At 39.1% G+C, this 20,927-nt stretch overlaps 5 protein-coding genes across 5 annotated transcripts in view; 2 read left to right on the forward strand and 3 right to left on the reverse strand.

The window, feature by feature from the left end:
- Positions 1–317: 317 nt before the first annotated feature.
- On the reverse strand, positions 318–6,560 carry LOC122358417 (protein NLRC3-like). The gene is made up of 4 exons (XM_043258250.1): positions 6,255–6,560; positions 3,707–3,982; positions 859–2,671; positions 318–489 (listed from the first exon to the last, which is right to left on the reverse strand). Exons 2-4 carry the CDS (start codon positions 3,960–3,962, stop codon positions 318–320), a joined length of 2,241 nt encoding a protein of 746 aa, XP_043114185.1. The 5' UTR covers positions 3,963–3,982; positions 6,255–6,560.
- Positions 6,561–6,926: 366 nt separating this feature from the next.
- LOC122363120 (microfibril-associated glycoprotein 4-like) lies at positions 6,927–8,923 on the reverse strand. Its single transcript, XM_043265106.1, has 5 exons — positions 8,786–8,923; positions 8,505–8,705; positions 8,328–8,424; positions 8,033–8,200; positions 6,927–7,300 (listed from the first exon to the last, which is right to left on the reverse strand). Exons 1-5 carry the CDS (start codon positions 8,789–8,791, stop codon positions 7,044–7,046), a joined length of 729 nt encoding a protein of 242 aa, XP_043121041.1. The 5' UTR covers positions 8,792–8,923; the 3' UTR covers positions 6,927–7,043.
- A 790-nt stretch (positions 8,924–9,713) lies between these two features.
- LOC122324036 (stonustoxin subunit beta-like) lies at positions 9,714–11,859 on the reverse strand. Its single transcript, XM_043218256.1, has 3 exons — positions 11,740–11,859; positions 11,170–11,216; positions 9,714–11,039 (listed from the first exon to the last, which is right to left on the reverse strand). The coding sequence occupies exons 1-3, from the start codon at positions 11,805–11,807 to the stop codon at positions 10,708–10,710; spliced, it is 447 nt and encodes a 148-aa protein (XP_043074191.1). The 5' UTR covers positions 11,808–11,859; the 3' UTR covers positions 9,714–10,707.
- On the forward strand, positions 11,805–15,198 carry LOC122323360. The gene is made up of 2 exons (XM_043217182.1): positions 11,805–11,904; positions 13,576–15,198. Exon 2 carries the CDS (start codon positions 13,586–13,588, stop codon positions 14,273–14,275), a length of 690 nt encoding a protein of 229 aa, XP_043073117.1. The 5' UTR covers positions 11,805–11,904; positions 13,576–13,585; the 3' UTR covers positions 14,276–15,198.
- Positions 15,199–15,377: 179 nt separating this feature from the next.
- LOC122325509 (cdc42-interacting protein 4 homolog) overlaps positions 15,378–20,927 on the forward strand; it is a 6,558-nt gene continuing 1,008 nt past the window's right edge. Inside the window, exons 1-12 of the mRNA XM_043220575.1 lie at positions 15,378–15,585; positions 16,702–16,817; positions 17,125–17,178; positions 17,582–17,729; positions 17,805–17,867; positions 18,556–18,676; positions 18,735–18,847; positions 18,926–19,072; positions 20,118–20,279; positions 20,363–20,386; positions 20,563–20,683; positions 20,917–20,927. The exon at positions 20,917–20,927 is cut by the window's right edge and continues 111 nt beyond it. Of these exons, the coding sequence (XP_043076510.1) occupies positions 15,562–15,585; positions 16,702–16,817; positions 17,125–17,178; positions 17,582–17,729; positions 17,805–17,867; positions 18,556–18,676; positions 18,735–18,847; positions 18,926–19,072; positions 20,118–20,279; positions 20,363–20,386; positions 20,563–20,683; positions 20,917–20,927 (1,104 nt within the window). The 5' untranslated portion in view covers positions 15,378–15,561. The remainder of the gene's footprint in view (positions 15,586–16,701; positions 16,818–17,124; positions 17,179–17,581; positions 17,730–17,804; positions 17,868–18,555; positions 18,677–18,734; positions 18,848–18,925; positions 19,073–20,117; positions 20,280–20,362; positions 20,387–20,562; positions 20,684–20,916) is intronic.

Genomic DNA, 20,927 nt, shown 5'->3' on the forward strand with positions numbered 1-20,927 from the left:
TCAAAAGTCCAATTACATTATTGGTCACTTTGCAAAAATATCTAAATTAGTGGCCTGAATTATATTAAGAAATATTTAGCCTAATAATCAAAGCTGCAATAGTTAAATTTATCAAAAGGTTTATGGAATCTAATTGAATCACGTCTGGTTAATGCACAGTTTAAGGACAAAATTAGCAGATTTAGGTAATTCAAATTCTACAGTTATTTACTCTATTACTCTAGATTTCTAATTTGAGGCTGTATTACGTCAATTCTGCGTCAATATCAATGTTCAGAGTAACATTGTAAAAGTATGTCTGTTCTCAGAGCTGTACATCACCTCAGTATCTGCAGCTGACAGTTTGGACTCTTCAGTCCATCGGAGAGCAGCTTCACTCCTGAATCCTGCAGGTCATTGTTACTCAGATCCAGCTCCCTCAGGATAGAGGACTGTAACACCAACGACAAACTCCCACAACACTCAACAGTGAGATTACAGGACTGTAGCCTGTGTGAAAAACAAACAATGGTATAATGTGCATCAGAAAGGGTTCATAATATATGATTTGAAAGAAGAAAAAGCTTTTGATTGTAGAGATGATAATACCATCAAATATATCCTGTGATTATTGAATTGCAATTTAATACTCTTCCTTTACATATTTTTTTCAGTAATTGAACTCTTCATAAAACAAATCCTGTATTTATAGACCAGTATTTTTGTAGCATTCAATTTCTTTAATTAATGAAACACAATAGATGCAATTTACCTTGTCTGCTTTTGGAGATTCAGTGTTACTTAAGGAAATGTCATATCACATCCTAATTACACAGATAAATGATGTAAATGCGTGAATAAATAAAAAAATATTCTCACAGTGCCCTTCTTGTGTTTTTGATCACTGGCAACATTCTCATCAGTGCTTCTTCAGATCTTCTGTATTTTTGCAGTTCCAACTTATCTTGAGTGCTTTCTGACATCAGCAGCACATACACCAGAGCTGACCACTGAGCAGAGGACAGATTCTGTGCTGAAAGATTTCCAGAGCTCAGGTTCTTCTGGATATCACTTACAAAGTCATATTTCAGTTCACTTAGGCAGAAGAACAGATTGATTGTCCTCTCCGCTGATTTCTCCTTCTCTATTGTCTGTTTTATATAGTCAACGGTGTTTTTAATATTCATAGTTTTCAGTTCCACTTCTGGCAGCAGTTCCTTCAAGTCATTCTGATTGGACTCCAATGAGAGACCCAAGAGAAACCGGAGGAAAAGGTCCAGGTGTCCATTCTCACTTTGTAATGCCTTGTTGACTGCAGACTTCAGAAGATGAAACAGTGGCCTGTTAGAAAGTTTCCATGATATTGTCTTTTTCCATGTGTGAAAAAATAGGTTTGATTTCTCATCTTTGTAAATCAAAAACACATAGAGAGCAGCAAGGAACTCCTGGACACTGAGATGTACAAAGCTGTAAATGTTTTTGGCTGAAACAGCCTTTTCCTCCTGAAAGATCTGAGTGCATAATCCAGAGTACACCGACCCTTCACTGACATCTAGTCCACACTCCTCAAGATCTTCTTTGTAGAAAATCAGATTTCCTTTCTCCAGCTGTTTAAAGGCCAGTTTCCCAAGCTTCAGGACAATCTTATCAAAGCATCTGGCTTCTAACCTAAGTTCAGGATTATCACTGTATTTTTTTTCCATCTGTTGCTTCTGAGAAAGCAAGAAGGCTGTGTACATCTCTGTGAGAGTTGTAGGAGTTTTGTCATTGCTCTCTCGAGCCAGCAGAGGCTGAAGAACAGTGAGAGAGATCCAGCAGAAAAGAGGGATGTGGCACATGATGTACAGACTCCTTGATTTTCTGATGTGACGCATGATGTTTCCGGCAAGCTCAAGACTGCTGTTTTTGATGAAATATTGCTCTTTTTGCTCATCGTTGAATCCTCGCACTTCTGTCACCTGATCAATGTGGTCTCTGGGTATCAGACCGGCTGCTGCTGGTCTGGATGTGATCCAGATGAGAGCAGACGAAACCAGATTCCTTTTGATCAGGTTTGTTACTATCTGACTCACAGTTGTTTTTTCATGCACATCCATTAATCTATCACAATCATGAAATCTCAAAGGGAAGCGACATTCATCCAGCCCATCGAAAATGAACATGACCTTACAGTCATCCTTAGGAAGTAAGGGTAGCTCTTGAGGATCACTAAAGAAGCATTCGTGAAGCAGTTCCATGAGACTGCAGTCCTTTGTAATCATATTCAGTCTACGGAATGGGAGTGGAAATATGAAGAGAATGTCCTGATTTTCCTTTTCTTCAGCCCAGTCAAGAATGAACTTATTGACAGAGACAGTTTTTCCCACCCCAGCAATCCCCATTGTTAACACTTTTTTGTTTTGTCGACCATCATCATGCTGAACTTTGAACAGATCATTGCACAAGATTGTGGTGTTCTTCACAGTAACGTGGTGGATGTTCAGTTGAATGCGTCTCACCTCGTGGTCATTCACTATTCCTCCAGTCTCGTTCTCCACCACGTATAGATCAGTGTAAATATCGTTCAGATATTTCTGATGACCCGTTTGTGAATTACCAATCAATATCCGATTATAGTCTTCTTGTAATCTGTTCTTCAGCCTGAGACTGATCTCTCTGTAATCAGCTGTATCAGCAACTTTAGGAGTTGAGACTTTGTGAAAAAGGAAAATAAAATAGCAAAACAAGTTAGTGATATCAAAATTAAGAGGGCTTTTTTTTTTTTTTTTTTTTTTTANTTTTTTATTTTTTTTACCTCAGTGCTGTTATCATCACTTAAGATTACAACATACTAATAGAATAATCAGACAATTATACTTGTATTAAAAATGAAGCATTATGAATTCTTCTTGTCTGAATGTTAACATTTTAGTATTTAAACGGGATTATGTAAGATAGCGCAAGAAAAGTTTTGAGTGCCACAAGGATTTATCTAAGGACCTCTGGTATTTTAAAATATATATGACGGTTAAACAGACATGTCATGCATGTGCTCTCATATGGGGGTTCACAGGAATAGATAAAGACACTAATGCTTACTGTACTGAGTCTGTAAATGTGCTATTTCTGGGAATATGACTTACTTTGAATGAAATGTAAAAAGTAGTTCAAATATGTCATAACTTGGAAGCCCCAAATATTAAATATGTTAAATGAATGAAATGGAGTAAATGATTCAAATAACACTGTACACTAATCTATGCAATGTTACTGTTTCTGTGGGATAATGTGAGAGACAACTATCAAACTCAATATATTGTAAGTATTATTAACCCTCTATGGACACTTCGGCAATAGAATTATATGACGATAGCTTTAGTAATTACAATAACCATGTATTAATGCATATTTGTAATGTTGACTGAAGTTAGCCCTGGTTAGAACTGAAAATAATACTGGGAAAATAACAAAACTACTATGAACTCTACTTCTAATAACAATATAAATGCACTAAGGATTAATGAGTTTCTCTGTTCCTGCAAAACCTCAGACAAGCTGTGAATCTACACCAAATGTTCCTTATATCATAATAATCCTGATTAAACGTGATCATTGCTTCAACTTTGTTCATTTTTTCAGTATAGTCATTTACTGTGTGATATTTGTTATCCTAGAGTTGCCATATAGGCATCATCTCTAATAACATCTCTGTAGCCTATATAAAATACGTAATTTAACATTTAGTTACCTCTGATGTATTGGTTCTCTATCTCTTCAACCAGAAGATTCTGGTTCATCTTCTTCAGGATGTTAATTGTGATCTCAACAGCTTCTTTTTCTCCAAAAAGTGCCATCATTTTATCTACTGTGTCTAAGACATCTGCATTCTCCATCTCAGAAGCTGAAACACCCTCATAATTCTTCAAGTGCCACCGAAACTCTTTTAGATCATCCTTAACCAGATCCTTCAGTGGGTTTACGAGCAGCTCTTTAACACATGCCATCGTCCTTCAACGATTCACTTCTGCAGATCAAGAAAAACTAAATCTTAATAGCGGCGACAAGCAGCAATACAACATAAAGGGGATGTACGCAAAAATGAGAAGTACAGGTGTGAATTAAAAAGGAACAAAAACACATTTATTTCCCAATACACACAACTTGACCCACACTGGGCTTGGTCTTTGAGCATAACGTCGCTTGCTATGACATGAGGAAGTTTAGAGGAACAGGTGAGAATGATTTAAATACACACAAGATGCATTGCTTCTGGCCACAACACCTCTTGCGGTCTGGACATGTGCCACATGGGATTTGATCCCACGACTAGGTCTGCACGATGAATCCTTGTCATGCAGATCTCACCAGTAAAGCCATTCTGTGATTAGTAGGAGTAGTGTTCTCCATCACCAACATTTACTACCGAGACGTAGTTCTCTGACAAGCTACTGAAAAAAAGAAAGAAAGCGTACAGACACTTTAATCGTACGATTATCAAATAAAAAAATATATATTCACGATAACGATAATCTTGGCAAAGCTTGTCATTGAGCTATGGCTCTGTGTAATAAAGCTGCTTTTTCTCAAAGCATGTGAAAATATTACATTTAACGACCTATTTTTACTCCAAACTCACTTCATAACAGTCAAGTGTTTGAAATAAATCCTTTGTGAGATGATCTGGCGATTAGCATTGCATTATATATATGCTTTACTATAATGAAAATTCGAATCATTAGAGCTCAGATAAACCGAATATTACTCTAGTCGTATCAATCGTGTTGAATCAGTGAAAGCATTGAAATCTTCTGTTTATTCAGCTGCAGCAGTAGATAGAGTTTTACTACTGATGACAGAACTGACAGAGACACAATCACAGCTTCTGTCTAATCGTGATTTTGATTACATTTCAATTCATCGTGCAGCCTGCCCACAACCTGAACGGTTCGGGATCAACGGCTCAGCTCATTCAACAACCTGCTTGGAGGACGAGCACACGAAAGCAGGACTTAGAGCTAGCTAAATGCTAACGTAGCTTACAGTAGCTGAAGAGCCACATTAGAGAGAATGGCAACTGATTAGCACGTTACGCAATTAGTATGGCCTATTTTAGATCTGTATTTTGAAGTACAGCAAATATAAAGAATCAGTTTGTTCATTTCTGTGCGCCTTGGTCTAAAGATCATCCGATTCGGTTTTGGATAAAATTAGATAATGTTTGGGAGAAGTAGCAAAAGAACTTTTTCCACTTAAAGAATGGCCTGAAATGACACATTTGGTCAGTGATTTCAAAGTCGAGCATTTCTGAGAGAAAAAAAAAAGACTGTAACACTGACAGTGTTGGGAATTAACTGCACGTAATGGAAAATGAACATGTACGCAAACTGCAGCAGAGATCGGTCGCCAGCTGAGAAAAACGGTAGCGATGCTGTAGAGTACAAGCAACTGAAAAACAAAACACAACAGCGTGGCTTCTCCAGAGCAAAGTCACAGATAATAAGGATCTTGTTCTTCCTGTTTCTTTGCCGTCTAGCGCTTAGACACACACACACACACACACACACACACACACACACACACACACACAATCACTGGCGGCGTGAACAGATGAATTTGACTAAGATTGGTGAATGTTTTTAAGACGGGTTTCAGTTTTGTGAATAAATACATTTGAGTACAGTTCTTTTCATTTCACTTGTGTTTGTAAGAGGGTTTTTTTCAGTTATGCATGTGAGGTTTCTTCTTACTGGTGTACATAAGTAATTATAGCCTTTAGGGCCCCTCATACGTTACTTTATTAAAGGTAATGAAAGGTAATAGAGATCATTTGGTCTCAACTTTTGAATCGCTGACTGTAGAGAGAAAGAAAAGGACAAATATCTTCAAATGATGTGTAAGTTACTCAAATGTACTTAATATCCTATGCCTTAAAACATTATTTCTTATCTATTGTGTAACAAAAATAAATGTTTAACAGGAACAGGGCTGGATATTCTCAGTGTTTCTGCAGAAAATACAACAACAAAATGTCAATGATACTGAAGTGATTAAAACACTTGAACAAGAAAAACTTGCATATTGTGTTAAATGCAGAAAAGAAAGAAAGCTTCATAATTCCACGCGGCGTCACTTCACAAGGACTTTAAACAAAGAAAGACTGTAAAACATACGTAACCTTTGTACTAGAAACCAATATCAGAAGGTGTTCTGTGTTGCGTATCTCATACCATAGCTTTAAAATAAATCGAGCATGCACTTGAATTATTAGCTTTTCATTAAAAAAAAAAAAAACTCACCACAGAGGAACCTTCGGTCCAAAAAGTCCAAATTTTGCAAATCCTTTTAATTTAACCAAAATGTAAAAGGAGAAACTTCATGAAGTATGAGATGAAAAAAGTAAGTAACTATAAGTTACACTGAAGAATAAGACATGGTATAATGAGCTTCGGGCTTCTAGAGCTCGGTGAGAGCAGAACTTGAGTCAGCTAACAGTGTTTTATAAGAAGGATATGAGGTTCTCTCATTAACTTGGGAAAACTGTCCAAAGTCCTTTCCTTTTCCTGTTCAAACATCTTTCAGTGTGTCTTCTGTTGCATCATTTCCCTGAACACACGCAGACACGAGGATGCTCGAGAAAACCAAAAAGATTGTAAAAGGCTAAAAACGCTACCGTAAAAACTTGCTTTTTGGAACAAATATCAAAATATTATGCGACAATAAAATATAGCCTAATGTAGCCTTGGTAAAAATAATAATGTTATGGCTCAAAACGTTAATGACAGTCATTTTTTGTTGTCGTTTCTTTAAATAAAATTGCATAAAAGTGAAAACAGCATTTTCTGCTATACTTCTTATTGCAAGTGAACCTCAATATTCAAGTACATTATAAAGTTAGAGTAATACAGCACATATGTATAATATCCTGGGACATTTCTTTGTCATTCCGAAACATCTTCATACACACACAGTGCTTTCAGTGCTGGAGTTTATTAAAGTCACCCTGACCTACATAATTTACTCTTTAGCACAGGTATGATATAAAGCATATATTATAAGACCAATAGCTCCTGGAATCATTAAAGTCTCTAAGATACACGTCTGATTTTCATGCTAATAGACTTCATACTGTAAGTGAAATTGTTTTTCCAGGTCGACCAGACAACACCAATGGCGGAATTAGTGTTATCGTTTCCCCATAAGTACACACCGTTGGGGTTTGCCTCCAGACAGCTTGCGTACCAAAACCCCCCGAGACGCATTCTAGCACAGTTATCAGCATGGCCGTCTTGATCCTTGTCAAACGTTGTGAATTTCTGATTGTTGTGGACAATCAAAGAGTTGCCTGTGGAGAGAAAGACCATCGTTAAAATGATTCACTTGATATGCAAACCAAAACGGTTTCTATTTAATTGGATAATTTCAATCAGAATTATTCAACCAATTTTAATAATATACGTTTTTCAGAAAAAATGACGTATCGATGTAAAAGTGATAATGCCAATGTAATGTATATTATTGAGTCAGAATTATTCAATCAGTATTCAACAGCATTATTGAGTCAGATATTTACAGTACGGAACAACATTTTTTTTAAAACACAATTTAGCCTTTAGAAACTCTAGTAGAAAACAGAATTAGCTCGAGTCGTAACATGCACATAAATTTAGCCCATGCATTTGCTAAAGTTGACTAAATGCAAGGAGTGAATTTATTTCTTTGTAAAATTAATTCCTCGTGAAGCTAAACACTCTCACGACACAAGAAAGCAATGAACTCTCCAACCCTACTGAATCTTCAGAACTCATAATCATAGTCCTTTTATGTTTGGTATGATTTTGTAGGTCCCCGTGCAGTTATGAATGGCTCTTGAACAAGCAGAACATAAAAGGCTTATTTAAATAGATGAATGAATACGAGGTATGTCTGGTGAAAATAGATCTCTAAAGTCAGATTTAGAGCAGGACCTTGTTATGGTCAAGGCCAAAGAGGATTGAATAATTTTGATTGCAACTGTATTTATGAATGTGAAAGAGCACGCAGATTAAGTTAATGAGTACAAATTAAAACATCCTACCTGCTCCTCCATCAGTGAACCCTGAAACTTGTAGTTTATATCCAGAACATTCACAATCCACAGAGAAAGACGAGTACTGAGCGAAACCCTTCCTTCCTTCAAAGTCCTCCAGATCCACTCTCAGCATGTACTTCCCGTTTCGTGTCAGCTGATACATGTTCTCCAGCCCTGATCACACACACACACACACACATGAAGAACATGTTCAACACACACACACACACACACACACACACACACACACACGAAGAACATGTTCAACACACACACACACACTCTCTCTGTAAGATCTTACCCAGCCAGTATTCACTCTCTATATTCCCAAATCCTCTCTTGTACTGATCCCACGGCCGATAGAAATTCACGCTGCCATCCATTCTCCTCTGAATCACCTGAGATGGGTTTATAGAGAAGATATGACTCATGATGAATGTTCTGATGTGTGTTTAATGATATAAAGTCACATTCATACCGTCCATCCTCCTTTATCTTCATCTTTCCCATCTGAGATCATGTCACAGTGAACCCAGACAGGAACATCTCCTGCAGGATAGATGGAGTAGATCCCGCTGGCCGTCTGTCCTGAGTTGTAGACGTCAGAGCAGTCAAACTGCATGAACTTACAGTCACTGCCCAGTACAACCGGGAAAAGTGCCACCAAAAATAATATCATCTAGACAAGACAGAGAAATAGAGTGGCATTCTACATCTGTAATGATAATCAAAGTGAAATGGAAGAAGCAAGGAACATACTGTCATCTTCTAAATCTCTCCCCAGATTGTAAGTCACTGTTTATTCTGTTTAGTCTGATGCAAGGACTCTTTATATCGGTAAGACTGCAGGCTCCTCCTCTGTCTTTAAAGAAATGTTTAACAGCGATTACATGTTCACAATCAACAGAAACATGCAGAATCCACACAGACTCAAGGCTAAGGTTGTGAACGTTTTTGTTTTCTCAGTATGCTACATTTACTATCATCAGTATTTTCTGAGTCATGAGTATAAGTTCACGTATGTTATCTGTGACTTTGTGAAAGTTTTTGTTTTCTCAATATGTTGGGATTCTCTAACTCCCACAGAGCAGGCCTCCTGAAACATCACATGATGCCTCCTTGCATTTAAGACTGTAGTTCTGCTAAATGTAATCAGTGTCATGGTTTTCAGTTGATTAATGAAAAAATATTTTTTTTCAACTTTGATGGTTCTTCATGTCCATATTTTGCGTTATTACCGAGTTGAACATATCTCACACAGAGATACTGAGGAATCATAAACCCTAAGTCCAGCGTAGGGAGATTTAGTGAATGTGGTGTTGATTAAGTGTGTGAGTGGACTGTAGAATGACAGACCAGTCCAGATACACTCCTACTCTATTAGAGCAGTGTGAAGGGACAGATATAGCAGTTTTGTTATCATTGTGCCAGACAGTGAATCCATTAGCAGTGCAAAACACACTCTATGATTTGGTGTTGTATCCAAATCGACAGTAACTTCCTCCTTTCCTCCTCCTTTATGTCACTGAAATTTCTGTCCCAACGCCATCCTCTCCCAGTAACAGCGTCCAGGAAAACACTTATACATATAACCTGACACCTTGTACCAAATCTCTCTGGATGATCACAATTTGGTTGATGATCTGGCGCACGTGTCATCTTCCTGTTCTTCTCAGACGGGAGGAGTTGAGTGTGTGCTGTGATTGGATCCAATGTGAGATCACAAGCATCGGAACACAAGAACAGAAAAGCAATGAATACACAATGGCAGCAACAAACGAAGATGTGTGTGCATTTGATCATATACCTTTTTGGTCATGCTATCATTCTGATGGTCTACACTATTAACACACAAACACACAAAATTCGATGCAATCTCTCAAGTTAATTGTCAGGACAGCTTATCACAGGTAGTCTTATTTGATCTCCCCTGCCAACATTTCCTGGTGGTACCAATTATATGGACCTGAGGGATGGGCCCTACATGGCTTTGGGCTGCATGTTGATATATGTTGAGTATCTTCAGTTTATAGTTGGGATCCTCCAGTTTGTGTTTGAGCAGCTGCACTCCTGAATCTCCTGGGTGATTGTAGCTCAGATCCAGCTCTCTCAGGTGAGAGGGGTTTGAACTCAGAGCTGAAGACAAATAACCACAGCCTTCCTCCGTCACCATACAGCCTGACAACCTACAGACACACACACACACACACACACACACACACACACACATGAACAGATCATCCACAGACACACAGAGAGATCATCTGCACATGATACATGTGACCATTATGGTACTGTTCATAGCTCTTTTCATCATCTTCATTTAAAAGTGAAAATGTCACATTTCCAGCTTTACTAAGAAAGTTCTGTACTTTACCCTTGGTGCTACCTGGTGGTGATTTCATGAATGAGTGTATATGTTGTATTTAATGCAGTGGCCTCAAGGTGGCAGTACACACAGTGCTAACATGTGACTAAACATATCAAGTTTATCTCTAATTTTTAATTACATGTCTCTCTTTTAATTGGACATTGTAGAACCATCATAAACCCCAATCCCAGCGTAGAGGGGTTCAGTGAATGTGGTGTTGAATGTGTGTAAGTGTGTGAGTGTGTGTGTGTCAGAGACGCTGTAGAAGGACAGAGAGCCGGCCGACCAGTCCAGATAAACTCCTACTCTATTAGACAGTGCTGTTATTATTGTGCCTCGCTGAAAACTGATTTTCACAGCAGTAGAGACTCCAGGATTTGTCATTAGATCCAAACAAATGGTCAGTCTCTCCTTTCCAGCTAATTCCTTTATATATGACACTGCTATATTTACTCCATTCAGCCTCCCAGTAACAGCGTCCAGACAGACTCAGTCCACGCAGAACCTGCTCACAGTCATCAAATCTGTCTTGATGATCAGGATACGACTGAGGCTTTTTCACATGTTTTACTTTCCTGCTGTTCTCAGACACAGAGAGACGAGTGTGTGCTGTGTTTGGAACCAGTGAGAGATCACAGGCGTCTAAACAAAGAACAAGAAGATGAGTGTGTGTGGGGTTTAGGTAAATCCTACATAACGGGGGCTAAATGTTTTCTAAAGTATAGTAAAAATCTGACATTTTTGACAGCATGTGTGTGTTTTGTAGACTTACACCTTCGTAGTTCCGCTGGTATTCTGATCTCTACTTTGTGATCCATACTGTAAACAAACACACATCTGAACGTCATCTCTCATGATGATGGTCAGAATCAGTGATACTCCGACTGATTACTGAATAATCCCTTCAAAAAGTAATCCCATTACTGCTACGGACTCTTTATTTCAAAATTAATAATTAGTTGCATATCTAGTACATTATATTAGTTCCCTATAACTATGTCACTAAAGCATCAACATTCACAAAAGACATAACTGAAGCAAACGCCAGCAAAGAGCGCTGCATTTAAAAAGTGTTGCATTTGTGCAAATTATTTCTTTTATGATACGGTATTTTTATGTTTAGACCCTACTGTCTCTCCCACACACACCAAATATAAATCATACATTAAAACTCATTCATGTGAAAACACTCCTTGAATGAAGACGGTTTAGCTTTTCACCAGCTCTGTTGGGCTAGAGACCAGCCCTAGTCACACACACGGTTGTTAAACATCACTGTGATCCAGTCACACAGGTTTGTCTAGCCTCTGCATGTTTTAAATGTTTTCCTTACTATACACACCGATTTCCGGTCATGTTCAGGAAGAGCGTGACGTTGACAGACTCTCCATAGAAACCACACGCCCACATCACGTCTACTTCAGTGTTTGCCAGAGTCTTCCGCTTATCTGAGCTTCTGCAGCAGGAAACAAACCGAGCCGTTAAATATATGACGCTTTTCAAAGAGGTACGAGCTTTTCTATTTCACTTGTGAAAGAAATATTTAGGTTCCACGTATGCAGTTTATATTGTGTCAGAAGGAAGGAAAAAGCAGCTCTCTGCTGATCACAATAAAAATAATACTGTACTTCTCTACTGAAAATGCAGATGAAGGAAGCTCCCAAAATTGTTCACATTGATAATCTGGATGTGTAAAAGTACAGATGTCAAACTCACTTAGCAGGACACTCCGAAAAAAAAACCATTTAAATTGTACCCATGTATTTAAAAGTAAACACTTATCATATTTTAAATATTTTTAAAGCTAAAAGTGTCAGGGAAGAACGCTGATTCAGTTGCAGGTTCAACTATACTTGAAGCCTATGAAAAAAGGCAGGACAGAACTGGAAGAAGGTCACAAGCCAGGAGTAGCGTCCTCACGCCACGGCGCTCACGAGACCAGACACGAGTTAAGTAGAGCGAGCATTAAAGAGTTAACGAGCTAAAGAAAACAATGGGCAGGGTAAACACGGACAAGCACATGGAGAACTGTCAAACAGAGGCCAATAAAAACAAGCTGATCATGACAGTAGCTTCATTTTAAATTCTGCAAAGAGCAAAATACTAGTCAGCAGGACTTTTGTCTTCATGAAGAGTCTCTCCTCCGGCCGAGTCCTAGCATAGTGTGCGTTCACTCAGATACATTTTATTTGGATGTTGTTTGCATGATAAAGTCCAAAATGAAAGGGTTACTCCACCCTAAAATAAGCATTTTGTCATCAATCATTTACCTCCATTTCGTTTCTCAAACCAAAGCACAGAAGATGTATCTGGTAGGCAGTTTTCTTCCAAAATGTATTTGATTTATGTTTACAAAGATTTTACAGGTTTGGAACGACATGGAGGTCAATGATTAATTACCAAGTTTCCATTGTAGGGTGGAGAAACCCTTTAATGTACCATACTCTATCGTTGGCGTTCATCTTCACGAAAAGTCTCTTACAGAGCTGTTGTGCAAGGAGGTGTTGTTTTTATAGTCATTTGCAACTACCGTATTAAGATTTACAGTAGGCTAATATTTTCCTAGAATGCATTGCAATCTGCTTTATAAAGTAGGAAAGTGCTGAAAATACAGTACTCCGTGAAAACAATTAAATTCACAATATGGAGATTGTACGGTAGAGAACTGTTAGAAATGCTGTGATTTAAAGTGTGCCTTATTCTAACACTAGAATGTGTGTCACTGGAGATTAAAATAGATGAATTTATGATAATTGAGAATTAGAGAGAAAAAAATCATTACAGAACAATCATGAGTAAGAAGTAATTGCATAAAATTAAAAGGTAACTAACGATGACTCTATCATCGATCATTGTAAACTCATGTTACACAATACTACAGGATATAGCTGTACATGTGTTTGAGAAATAAACTGTCCTTAAGCAGGATTTTAACTTAAATCAAAATGACTGACAACATATCAGTAGAGCAAGTAATAAACACTGGTGAAACGTAACGAAATATCAGGACAGTGCAAATGCACACTTAAGTCTCTGGACAGTCAAACAATGTCACAATCATCTAAATGATCCTCACCACAAACCACAAAACTAAGCTGAGACACAAGAAAATATTCAGCGCTTTCATCACTGATCTTGTATTTCAATAAATAGCTGTACATGCATTTCTCTTCTGAAGGTCCAGGACCATGGTGGAGACATTAAATGAATTGATCCATCTGAGGAACGCTGGCTTTGGTCGACCTTGGCCCAGGCACGGACTCAAACTCCTCTACTGGTTTGCCAAAGATTGCGTTTCTTTTGAAAGCAACAGCATGCTCTCTGAATGTGACCCAGCCGAGGGAGACTTCGGTTTCCACTATTTTGAGAACAGGTATGACCAACGAGGGAATAAACTTCTCCCAGAAACACATTTTCCTTACTATGTTGTTGGCAATCTGAATTCACCAGGAGCCGAAGACCTTCCCGATTACGTCTCAGAAGACAAGCACAGAAGCAACTCAGACCGTGTCATTGTCAGTCTTGACGAGGAGTGGTTTGATAGAGTTTATGTGACTCAACACAACGGCCGTTCAAACTACGACCCGCACGCCACCTACCGGATCTCCAAAGGACTTCTCATGATCGTCAGGAGGATGAGTTTGGAGGACTTTCTGGTGGAGATGGGTTATTATACACACACAGAGCCCGTCATCAGCTACGGTCCTCCAACTTCAGAGGCAAGCAGTCTAGATTACACGGTGGTCACCATATCGTCCGGCGATTCATCTGACAGCAAGTGCATTGTCCAGTTAGGTGACGACAAGTCTGCTCAAAACAAGTCGGAGAAATCACATGCAACTTTGGGATTGTGGGAAAGACTGTGCACCATACTTTAAAACCGTTCTAGGGATTTTGTTTGGACTCAGTGGTGGATATATTTCTCTCTGCCAAGCCTACATTGACGGATGCAAATAGTAAAAGAAGTCATAACTAAGACATGAGTTCAGCATGTGGATATCACACATTCAATTTGCTAATGAACGAGAGCTTTAACAAAAAAAGTCAAATAAAATAGAAGATAAACCAATCATCTCTTTCTTTGCAGGACCATTTTGGCTGCATTATGCAAATTTTACAACATTTGCATAGTGTTTTGGCCCAGTCTAGACCAGCCTTCTATTTTAGATAGAATAAATCCTTTTGTGGGTGACTTTGATCTTTGTAACACTGCAGATCTTATACGAAATATATAGTTCCAGACCTGTATGAATTTTCATTGTTCTGGCAAACAGAAAGGGAGATATTTTGGAAGTTTATAAGCTGGAACTATTGATTTCCATAGTAGAAAGAAATACTGTAATTTCTGCCACCACTAGGGTCCACTGCTGCTTCCTTCAGTGAAGGTCGATACCCATGCTGCCACCACCTTTAGTTCTAACCCGGTCACACTAATACACTCGACACGAGAATTACAAACAATTGCATGCTTTATTAACAATGATAGCAGCCGTGTGGCCTTGTCTCAGTCGAACTAAACCGTGAAAACGTTTAAAAGAGAACCGGATACTCATTCCAAACAATAAATGATGTGAAGTTTCACACACGTGGTTAGAAACTCCAGAAATCACTATTATAATAAACCAGCATGGACAATCTCTCATATCCGGAGAGTTAATGGTGACCCAAAACAGCCTGCTCACAAACTTTCTTCAAAATATGTATATTTTTTCTTTTGTTTTTTTTTTTCTTTTGGGGTAAACTATTCCTTTAAGTAGCCGTTCGTGTTAACATTTGGATCCAGCAGACTTCAGCGTTGAACAAACTGTCATAATAATTTCGCGACGAGTTTAACATTTTTTTCATTGTTTACCGAGTGTTTATTTCTTGACTGAGTTAGAGATGTTACCTGTCCGATGCCCGCCAACTGAAAACAGGTTTCGAAGCACAGCCTACCTGAGCTCAGGTGTGATGAGGTGACATTCAATCGCGAGATCACCTGGTGAGAAGCACAGGTAACCGGGTCTGACGGGAAATACGTCTGCTTGCCACAAACACACCGCATTACCTGATATTTATGGAAATATCGTGAGTTAAAACACACTTCCTTCCTCGAGGGGTTTAATGTCTCGCGCTCTTTGACAGAAGGCTGCTGCGGTGTTTTCTGTCGGATCTGTCAGAGATCATGGATTGGGGTTCAGATCTTTGGGTGAGTTTATTCTCTACTGTTTTTACGTGTGCTTCAGGTTGAATCTAGTGCAGTCGTGATTAACCTTTAAGTAGTCTATAGTTCACTGCTCGGAAATGATTATACTGCGACATAAGCGCGTGCGTTTATATTTAATGGAAATGGAAATATTGTGAGGCGCGTTATTGAGTTATTGAACTAAAAATCGTTGCACACTTAAACGCATTCGTAGCTACTAATACATTTGGCATTTAAAATATTACAGCATATGATGGCAATTCATGTCAATTGAACCAATTGCAACCCAGAAAGTTTATATTGGTATTGAAGCCAAGTATCACTCACAGTTATAAATGAAATTACAAAAGTGATAAATGAAATGCACGCTTGAAACGCTTTAAAGGTGGACCAATGCACCAAATAAAGTTGTTTTTCTAGTCTTAATACTGAGTTAGTTGAGACACTTGCAAGAGCAGAATTCCAGTGCATCTCATTTTAAACAATTATGAAGAAATGGAAACGTCCCAACATTGTTTGGTTAAGTTTGTTCTATTTTTTATTCTTTAAATCACGTGACAGCCTCGCTGTGATTTGCTTTCACTGTCTGAGGCTTTACCTGCTGGTTAAACTGGTTTGGGGAACCACTGGTTTCAGATCATCCTTAAACAGCAGCAAAGACCAGACAAACCGTTTCTGATCTCCATTGCTTCGAAATGATTTCTGGACCTCAGGAAGTCGATGAGTGACCTCACACTCCGTCCTGTGTCTAATCAAGAAGAAACTCGGTTAAGTGCAACATACAACGGTGTGTGCCAATATGGTCATTTTAATAGAGTTAGGTTAATATTTGTGATTAGCTGTGCATATATAAAAACACCAGGAGCTGCATGAGTTTCCGCTGAAGTTGTGTGTCACGTGACCCGTCGGATCAGGTCGTCTAGTCACTGCTGGTGTGAAGTGGATCGACCCGTCCGGCGAGTTTCAGAGTCACACGTGGGAAGAGAGCGACACACTCGACGCACCACACCTATCCTGAGAGCTGAATGTCCCACATACCTCACACACACACACACACACTCACACACACACACACACACTCACTCACTCACTCAGAATCTGTGTATGGTGTGTTTGCAGGACCAGCACGAAGCGATAGACAGACACACTCAGAGCGGACTGGATCTGCTGGAGCGATATGTGAAGTTTGTCAAAGAAAGGGCCGAGATCGAGCAGAATTACTCCAAACAGCTCAGGTGTGTGTTACGGCCACAAACCCTGAAAATCATCATCTTCCTCAAAGCGTGGTCTCATGACTATCAATGAGGTCACTCACGATATTTAAGCAGTATATTAACCCTCTCCTGGATTTACTCTCCATTACTTCGTTCATCAAATCACCAGAAAGCTTGTCATGTTATCATGCAAGGACGACTGCGGAGAGTCTGTCAAATACTTTTTTTTGTGCTTGTTGAATTGTAAAAGTGTTCTTGAAGGCCGCTGGTGGTCAGGGTTAACATGTTTCTTCTTGGTTTGACCTGTTTTTATGTGTGTTTCCTGAAGAAACCTCAGTAAGAAATATTCCAGACGAGGCGTCAAAGAAGAGCAGGACACAAAGTGAGTCGATCAGACAATTAAACCCTGACTTAGATATTTGGTATTCTAAAATTTGAGTTGTGTGTGTGCAGTTCTTCGAATGTGTAAAGTGTGTAAGCAGTTTAACAAAAAGCTGTAATAGAAGGTTTGTTTGAGATGATCTTGTCTTTAATTATGTTATCAGAACCCTAACATACCAAAACGTGATTGTATGATTGTAAATGTCTTCGGAAACGCTTCAGTTGGCCGTTTGTCTAATGTTTCATAAACATTACTGCATGCATGTGTCAGATTGTTCGGAGAACTCTGTAAAAAGACCAAATTCAGAGAATTCACATAAAGATGAGAACCATCGTAGGACCTGGATGTTTCGTATGAGCACTCAGGAATGACTCGGATCTTCTGGTACGGTGTGTTTGTGCAGGATGACCCATCAGCAGGCGTTCCAGGACGTTCTGAACCAGCTGAACGATTACGCGGCTCTGAGGGACCAGCTGTCCGAGAGCATGACCCTGAACATCTGCGTGGAGCTCAGCAGGAACCTGCAGGAGCTGCGTCAGGAGCGCAAGAACGTGAGCCGTAACCCACCTTCATCAAACCGCGTCTTTGATTAGCTGCTGATTGTGAATTTGTCTTCTGTGGCGCAGCATCTCTGTGACGTGAAGAAAGCTCAGCAGAACCTGGAGAGCAGCTTCAAGCAGCTGGAGACCGTGAGTCCACCTCGCTGTGCACACCCTCACGGACATTACAGAGCTGACAGAGTTGACAAACAAAACAGTTTTTGTTTGCTTTCACTAATTGTGTGGTTATTGTAGTTAACTAAAACAAACTACATAAAGAATTCATCACTCAAATAAAAAAAAACGCAACAGTTCTTATTGTGATTTAGTTTAAGATGCTATGCTAAAATAGAAATAAAAATATGAAGTATTAAGGTATAATTAATTCATAGCATACAATTATTAAAATTACTAAAACCATAAAACATTCATCTATTAAAAAAACACAAAATTCAAAAATAAAATCAAACTGAAATCCCAAATTAGTGAAAATGAATTAATTGCATATCATTGGTAGTAAAATATCACTGGTTTTGCAGTAGTATTAATATTTTAAGAAGGTAGAATTTAGTCTTTTAAATAAATATAACAGTGTGAAAGACATTTTTACAATTTATTGTGTATGCTAAAACTAACACCTATAATTATATGCTCCTATTAATTTAAATGAAAATATATGCTAGGGTTTTCTTTCCCCAACCAACAAGAATTCATTTTAATTAAACGTCATGCATCACAGCATTGCATTTAAATTAATAAAAAGGTGTATAAAATTTCAAACGGTGATAATGGGTTGCGAATCGAGGCTAAAGCTAATTTATGCACACTTTCTATCCAGAGTAAGAAGCGTTTTGAGAAGGAGTGGAGAGAAGCGGAGAAGGCCAATCAGCAGACGGAGAGAGTCCAGCAGGACGTCAACGCCACTAAAGCAGACGTGGACAAGGTCCAGACTCCTTCAACACACACTTACACTTCATACGTAACAGAGACCGTACCTCTGATGCTGTGTGTGTGTGTGTGTGTGTGTGTGTNTAGCGGATGAGTGCAAGAACGAGTACGCTCTACAGCTCCAGAAATATAACAAAGAGCAAAACAACTTGTACTACTCAGAGATCCCGTCTGTGTATAAGGTACATGATCAGCGAGGTCATCCGCCCGACTGGAATATCATACGCTCTACTTCCTGTCTGTCTGTCTGTCGCTCGCAGAAGCTGCAGGAAATGGAGGAGCGGCGCATCCGGATGTTAGCAGACGGCTACGTGCAGTTCTCCGAAACCGAGAAGAACGTCCTGCCCAACATCAACAAGTGTCTGGACACCATCAGCTCCACCGGGAGGAACATCAATGAGAAACAGGTGCACACACACCTCACGAAACATCACAGTGTGTGTGTGTGTGTGTGTGTGTGTGTGTGTGTGTGTGTGTGTGGTTCCTCACTGATAGGAATGTGTGAGTCTGGTCACGTGACTGTACATCATTCCTCAGTTATGAGTTCTCATCGCTCTGGTTCAGATTTACTGACTGGAAGTGTTTCCTGAACAGATCAGTGGATTGCAATAAATCAGTACATGTTTAAGGTAAAAAAAAGGGTTCAAATAAATCAATAAAATTTGATTAAATTGCTAAAAATAATTAAATTAATATGCATTTGAATAAATGACTTTTGAGATTCGGCAGAAGTTTGATCTGTGTTTTTCTGAAATGATTCTTCATACACAATGAGTCCAACCATTGATCTGAATAACTAGACCCATGTTTAAATGATCTGTTCATTTGAAAGGTTCCCTGAGTCCTGATCATGCTTTATTTAAGTGCAGCATTCATTTAACAGATCAAGCAATCCTTCTGAGATCTGATCAAGTAGTTGGGCTTCAGGGTGTATCTTAATGACAGGGGATTTTTTTTCAGATTTCAGGCTCAAATGTCTCACGGTGTTCTGCAGGGCTCTATTCTGGGTCCACTTCTTTTTTCATTATATATGCTTCCACTTGGTTATATATTCCAGAAAACATACTTTATCACATCATCCCTATGCTGACGACTCTCAGCTGTGTTTTCCTGTTAAAAACAAGAACTATTCTGTAATGTCTAATCTGTGTATTCCAGTAATCTCCTTGTCCTGCATACCTCCAGGTGTCTTTGGTCGTCTAGTCAAATTTTCCTCTTTTTAGTCCATTTTATTCAGATTTTAAATATTCAGCTATTTTAGATCAGTCTTCCCCTCCACATTCAGTCCTCCCCCTTTCTGAACTCTTTGAAATCCTCTTTGAAGACCCATCTTTATTCTGTTTTAATTGTTTTCTCGGTTAGGTATGTTTTATATTTGTCGTACATCACTTTGCGTTGAATACCAGTTGTTTATAAATGGAGTAAATGAAAGCTGAATGCGTCTGTGTGCAGGACACCTTGGTTCTGGTGGAGCAGTATAAATCAGGAGCAGTGCCTCCTGCTGACGTGGAGTTTGAGGATTACAGTCAGACGGTGCGAGCGGCCACATCGGACAACACGGCGGCACACCTGCCCAAAGTGCGCATCAAACAGCTCTTCCACAAGAAAAACAAGGTGCGCAAACCACCATGAACACATGCTACGTGTGTATATGTAAATATATGTGTACTAACTGTACATTCATGCATGTGTTTCAGGTGACGTCTCCTGATAAGAACATGGTGAGCAGGTCTAAGCGTAGCGTAGCAAAAAACATAAAACATAAAAACACTGTCCGATATGAGATGTGAAAGGAGAAGAATGACTCAAACTTGAGTCGCTTATGTAAAAAACAGGATGGGTAAGATTGGTGTGTGTGTGTGTGTGTGTGTGTGTGTGTGTGTGTGTGTGTGTGAAGCCCTTATCACCAGAGGATCTCACTCGTCTGCCGCTGGATCAGAGGAGGAGGCGTCTGCAGGAGAAGGTCGATGATATCCAGAAGGAGCTTCAGAGAGAGACGGAGCAGAGGTACATCACCACTGCTTCTAGAACTCTAGATAATAGCCAGAAATATAGTAATAATTAGATTGAAATACAGGAGTGAATCTCCCGAATTATCATTTGCATGGAATATCAGCTGGTTTTGAGTAATATTACAGTGACCAGGGGCTGTTTGTGTTGGGATTGGAGCTAAACTGTGTTTGTTCAAGGGTTGCCATGTCCACTTATTATAAACAACACTTTCTGTGACTACACCGTGTGTGTGTGTGTGTGTGTGTGTGT

The sequence above is a fragment of the Puntigrus tetrazona genome, chromosome 1 (genome assembly GCF_018831695.1).
Source record: "Puntigrus tetrazona isolate hp1 chromosome 1, ASM1883169v1, whole genome shotgun sequence".
Taxonomy (NCBI): domain Eukaryota; kingdom Metazoa; phylum Chordata; class Actinopteri; order Cypriniformes; family Cyprinidae; genus Puntigrus; species Puntigrus tetrazona.